The sequence below is a fragment of the Morus notabilis genome, unplaced genomic scaffold, assembly GCF_000414095.1.
Source record: "Morus notabilis unplaced genomic scaffold, ASM41409v2 Scaffold276, whole genome shotgun sequence".
NCBI lineage: Eukaryota > Viridiplantae > Streptophyta > Magnoliopsida > Rosales > Moraceae > Morus > Morus notabilis.
This window is the reverse complement of record NW_010361626.1, coordinates 46800-52799: the sequence shown is the minus strand read 5'-3', so window position 1 is coordinate 52799 and position 6000 is coordinate 46800. Positions and strand designations below refer to the sequence as shown.

Sequence of the window (6000 nt, the reverse complement as noted above, 5' to 3'; positions counted from 1 at the left end):
AATAAGACAGTTTAGAGATATCTTTGTAGGTAAATTTACAGTGTTTTTTAATTTTTGGGCATATGGTCATTATATCTTTGAATTAGATGAAATGGACGTTTAGTTTATAGATTCAGAACTATTCTCAATTTACGTGTGTTTTTTATGAGAAAAAATACTATAACAAGTCACGAACCATGACACAAATTGAAGGGTACTTGTATCTAGTCTTTTCTTTCTTTTTTTTTTTTTTAATGAATTGAAGGGTATTTGTATCTGTTGAACATCATAAAAGGTAGGTTATCAAAGCCAATATTTGTAAATGCATAGACTATGAAAGCGCGCGGTGGCAACAGATAATTAGATATATCTATATATTATGGCAAGTTTTTCAATTCCAAATAAATCTATAATCATTTTTAAAAGCTGTTGTGATAAATATAATTAGTTTTTTTTTTCTTGGTACAATGATATGAATGGGATATGTGATTGTAATCTTAATGTGTTTAATTTTCAAAAGAAAAAACTTAACGTGTTTTGGTAGAAGAATGTTATCTTAACATTAGATCATTTGCGTTTAGTTCAAGGATTCGTGTCATGGTTCGAATCATAGTTCGTGACTTGTTTTAGTATTTTTTCTCACAAAAAATACTCGTAAATCAAAATTGATTCTGAATCATAATTCTAAATGCATCGACCAAACGCGATTGCGCCAGCAACGTTGTCAACTTTAGTGAAAACCAGCTAATTAAAAGAAAAAAAAAATTAGTGATTAAATCATATCAAAATTAGAAGTAAGCAAAACTAACAAAACTAATACATATCTAAAGGTTTTACGTAGCTGTGGGATAATTCTCATATTTATTCATTTTAATTTTTAAACGTTCTGGTTTAATAGCATACATGCATGGACTGAAGATATAGGGTGGAAAAGGAAAGGACAAACTAGAAATTAAACTTGTATTTCTTCCTAAATATCCCATTAAAAAGTGAAGGGCATTGGTTACTGTATTTGTGCATAGAATTAAAAGAAAGTGACAACTAATTTACAACTAGCTTCTTATTGAAGCTTGAAATGGCATATGCGCGTCTATACTAGAGAGAGAGAGAGAGATATATATATATATATATATATAGAGAGAGAGAGAGAGAGAGAGGGAAAGGAGAGAGAGTCAAAAGCCAAGTAACCAACCAGCATAAATATGATAAAAAATCATCAATGAAAATCCAAATGGAAGAAGAACACAATGAGTTTAATTTATGAATTATATACAAAACCGCAACCAAATGGGGATTAATGAAAACCACCATTAACACATGAATCATCAGAGAGCATAATTAGACGTAAATCGAAGATATAATATTAAATAGAAAAATAGTTATTTCCAAGAATAATTATATATATTATATTATATTAAGCTAAGAAGGTTTGGAAGTGGATTGGTGCTTGTCGGAAGCCAGAGCTTGGATGGAATTGGCGAGGTTGTTAATGGCGTCAACGAGGCCATTAATGCCTTGCCTGTTGACCTCAGTCTTAGATTCCTCAATCTTGAGCCTCCTCTCATGCAAGCTCAGAAGGTCTCTGTGCCTTCTCTCTTCTCTCTCCTCACAGGCCTGAAGTGCTTCTGCTATAATGGAAGCGCTTTTGGAGATGGCAAAAGCCACTTCATGATTTGATGAGCTTGTGCCAGTGCTAATTCTTGCACTTGCACTTGTCGTCCCTTGTTCTTGTTGTTGTTGTTGTTGTTGTTGTTGGTCTGTTTTTCTTCTTCTCTTTGCTGGTGAGTGTGGAGAAGGATTCTCACTTGTATCAGAATCTGAGCTATCACACATCTCCAAATGATACAAATATGCACCCACAAAAAACAAGAAAATTTCAACCAATCAATATACACTAAAGATTGCTCACAAATTATGTATACCCAAATCATTTTATTAAATAATAGCCATCTCACTCGGAAGATCATCAGTCATTCATGGATGGTCACTTATTTAAATATATATATATATATATTATGTATACATGATAGTTGCTTAATTCATGGAATAACAAAATGGACACTTTTTCTGCATTGAATAGAAAAATTCAAGAGAGATGAAAAACTACACACAATATCACAAGTTAACAAATATGGTATTGTTATCAAAACAGATTAACAAAAGTACCCACTTAATTTCCTGAGAATGTTGCACTTCAATTAAAAAAACGATAATAAAACTCTTCAAAATGGAATTTTCTCATTGAAGGGTAATTCTCTTTTACTGAAAAAAAAAAAACAAGAAGAAAGTGAAAGTACCTACTGTGGGCAATATCGGCTGTGGGTACGGAAGAGGTTGCGCTTGCATTGGACTCGGCGCTGCCGGCACCGCTGGTGGAAGTGGCAATGCTGTAATTGGTGACGGTGAAATATGATGCTGCAATAAAGCTTGTGCTGACGCCACTAACGGCGTTTGTTGTTGGTGATGATGAATAATACTAGTACCGCTGCCACGGCCACTTCCGCCGCCGCCGCCGATAATTCTCTCCACCACATTATACCCAACAACAGTGGCTGGAGGAGTCGAAGTTATTGGCACCAAAGCAGCCAAAGCCCTCGGAGGTTTCTTCTCCACAACCTCAACCAAAGCCTCGTAAATTTGAGGCAACATGTTGGTGGGCAGGTTCTTATCTTTCCTCTCGTTCTTCTCAAGCTTCCAATAGGACTGATCGGTCGCACTACTAGTACTAATTCCTTGATGATCGGCCATGACTTTTCTCTCGTAATCCCTCACTTTCTTGTAGTCCCTCATGAGATTGTCCCACTTGTCGTTGCACTGGTTTTGGCTCCTCATACACCCTTTTCTCCAACAATAATCCTCAACCCATTTCCACCTCAGCTCCGCCGGTTTGTTGATCCTGATTGATCCTCCTTCGCTGTCGTTTCCTGTGCTTCTCTTCATTCTTCTCTCGTCGTCCATCTTCTTTGCCTCAATTAGGATCATCGTTTCACTTACTGTCCAGTTCCCTTTTCTGTAGTCTCTCATAAGACTAGTAGTGGCAGCTCCTTGATTATCAGCCATATTATTATAATTATAACAACAATCACAATAATAATATTCTATGACTATGATCTCTAAAGTGCATGCAAAAAAACTACTCAAACAAACATGAAACTTTGCTAAAGAGGAGTTGGGAAAGAAAAGAAAGAAGAAGAGTGTTTAATTGGGTTTAAGTATTTGTGTCTTGGGGTCTTTTTTTCTCTGTCTTTTGCTTCCTCTCTAGAGGGTTTTGATTTGATGTGTGGGCTGTAAAAGTACTATTTCTTCTCCCAAAAGACCAAAACCAGTCAAATCTCCACTAGGTTTGCTAATTTAGGTAAAAGGTAACAAGTGGGTTTTGGTTAAACAAGGCTAATCACTAATCACTCACTCTTGAGCTCACTATTAAGTTGTGAAGCTTTCTTATTTTTGCTTTTTTGGGGGATTTTTTTGGTAAAGTGTCGGTTTGTGGAGAAGTAAGAAAATAGGTTATACTGGTAAGATCATGAGCTGAGTTTCTGCACCATATACGAGTGAGTTTTCATTTTTTTTTTCTTCCTTCAAACACTTTTGCTACTTGGGAATTTTCAACCTTTTGATGAGCTAGCTCTATAGGATTTGTTGGATTGGCGAAGTGATCAACTCTTTTTATAAAATCCCAAAAGAAATCTCCAAAAGTTTAAAGTTCAAATCTAAATCTACTTATGCAAACCACTACTACACCCCCCACAAAGTGAGGAAAACCAAGAGAGAGAGAGAGAGAGAGAGAGAAGGGGCGAGTGAAGATGGAGGAGAGAGAGTACCATTATAAGAAAAGGCCAAGCAAATCCATTCAAACTGACATATCAACAAACCCCAAAAATTTCAGACAGGGAGAGAGAGAGGATTAGAAGGGAAAAGATATAGTGCTTGCTGGCACTGGAAAGTCGACGAGTATGACTACCACTACCATACACGTGGTCCACTTCAATCATCACCACCCGTCCCAATTGTAGCTATTTATTGCAAGTAAAAGTTAAAATTATTTATTACCTATCTGCCTTTTATTTTATTAATTTAAGTTTATAATTTAAATTTTATTATAATAAAAAAATTTTAAAATAATTATATTTAATTTTTTTATTACAGTAAAAAATTTTCATATAAAATTATAATTCAACTCAAATTAAAAATTTAAATCAACAAATAACATTATTGGTATTTTTTTCTTCAACCTTTATTTTAATCATTTTTAACCATTAAATTTGTATTATAAAATTGTCTATTTTTCATATTTTTTTTAATTTAATGAGTTTTGAATTAAATTTAATAATTAAAAAATTGATCATACTAATTTAATTATTATTATTTTTAACCCTATTATTTATGTCACTACACAAAACTTCATTTTAATCAAATAGCTTTTCTCTTTTTTTCACGTTAGTAAAAATTTTATTATAGTGAGATTTAATTTTTAACCTTTAGCTTAAATTTGAATTATATTCTATTAAACAATTATTATAAGATAATAAATTGATTAAAATCTTAGGGTACTGCCCAGGATTTGCAGTATCGACTTGTAGCATATATTTTTCTTGTCATACTATATCAGGGATTCTCGCACAAGTATTGAAACGTTTTCTTTTGATTTTATAAGCTGTTTTCTATTGTCGACTAATTTGTACAGGATTTTCAGGAGAAAAAAAGAAAATAAAAAACTTCAGAGAGATAAAAATAGAAGTGTCAGTGGTCCTTTCAAAAGAGAAACATATTCAAACTAATTATTTCTTGAATGCAGTGGTGAGAGCATCACCACAAATGTATACGGATAATTCGTTAATTTTATCGAGTTTTATTATAATAAAAAAATTTTAAAAATAATTATATTTAATTTTTTTATTATAATAAAAAATTTTCACATAAAATTATATTTCAATTTAAATTAAAAACTTAAAAACATAAACTTTAACCTTAAATTCTGATAAAAGACTATTCACTTTTAACTAATATTTTACCTTCATTGTACTAGCTAGCTAGCTAGAGCTAAGAGAAAAATACAGGAGGCTAGTATTGTTGAATCTCATGAGCTCTTTTTTTTTTTTTTCTTTTCTTTTCTTTCCTTCTTTCTTTCTTTCTTTCTTTCTTTGTTTTTTTTTTTTTTTTTTTGATAATGTTGAATCATGAATTCTAGGTATGAAATTTTTAGCAAATTTGATTTTGGAGAAAGAAAGCAACTATTAAAAGCATTAGGTCCCTAATCCATGAACAAAATGTAAATTCTATTTTTTCTTCTGTTGTTTTCAATGACGGTAAAGAAATTAATGAGGAAACGTATAAGACCAAGAAAGTGTGTATATTTGAAAAAAAATGGTAAATACAATCTTTAAAGAATATATATAAAAAAAAATGAATCAGATTAGTGGAAAAAGAAGGTACAGATAGTCGGAGCAAACAAAAATTTGGTGATATCAGTCTCTTACTTTTTAATTAGATGTGATCATCTCATCTCTTTAGTTTTTTTTTTTTTTTTTGGTCGATTAATCCTTTACACTACAACAATAAAGGCCATTTACGACGACATTTATCGTCACAAAAAATACTATATTTACGACGACATGTCGTCACAAATAATACCATATTTACGACGACATGTCGTCGCAATTACTCCCTGTTAAATAAAATAACTATGTTGTCGCTAACAACTTAAATGTCGTCGCAAATAATTTTGGAGCGCAAATTTCAATGGCGCGGTTTTTTGACGCCAAGGTAATCCATTTTTTGCGACGATAAGTCATCGCAAATAGTTTTAGGTTATTTGCGACGACATTGTCTCTTTGTCGTCGCAAATAATCTTTTAAGATTTCACAAAAAAGTAGACGCAGGAAAAATGATTATTTGCGACGACTTAAAAATTATTTGCAATGATATAATGTCGTCACAAATAATTAACAGCTAATTATTATTTGTCATGACATTTTAAATTTATTTGCGACGATAATGTCGTAGCTAATTAATTTTTTTTTG

General features: G+C 32.2%; 1 protein-coding gene across 1 annotated transcript; it reads right to left on the bottom strand.

The window, feature by feature from the left end:
• Positions 1–1398: 1398 nt before the first annotated feature.
• LOC21408586 lies at positions 1399–3525 on the bottom strand. Its single transcript, XM_024167038.1, has 2 exons — positions 2281–3525; positions 1399–1812 (listed from the first exon to the last, which is right to left on the bottom strand). The coding sequence occupies exons 1-2, from the start codon at positions 3037–3039 to the stop codon at positions 1399–1401; spliced, it is 1173 nt and encodes a 390-aa protein (XP_024022806.1). The 5' UTR covers positions 3040–3525.
• Between the last annotated feature and the right edge of the window lie 2475 nt (positions 3526–6000).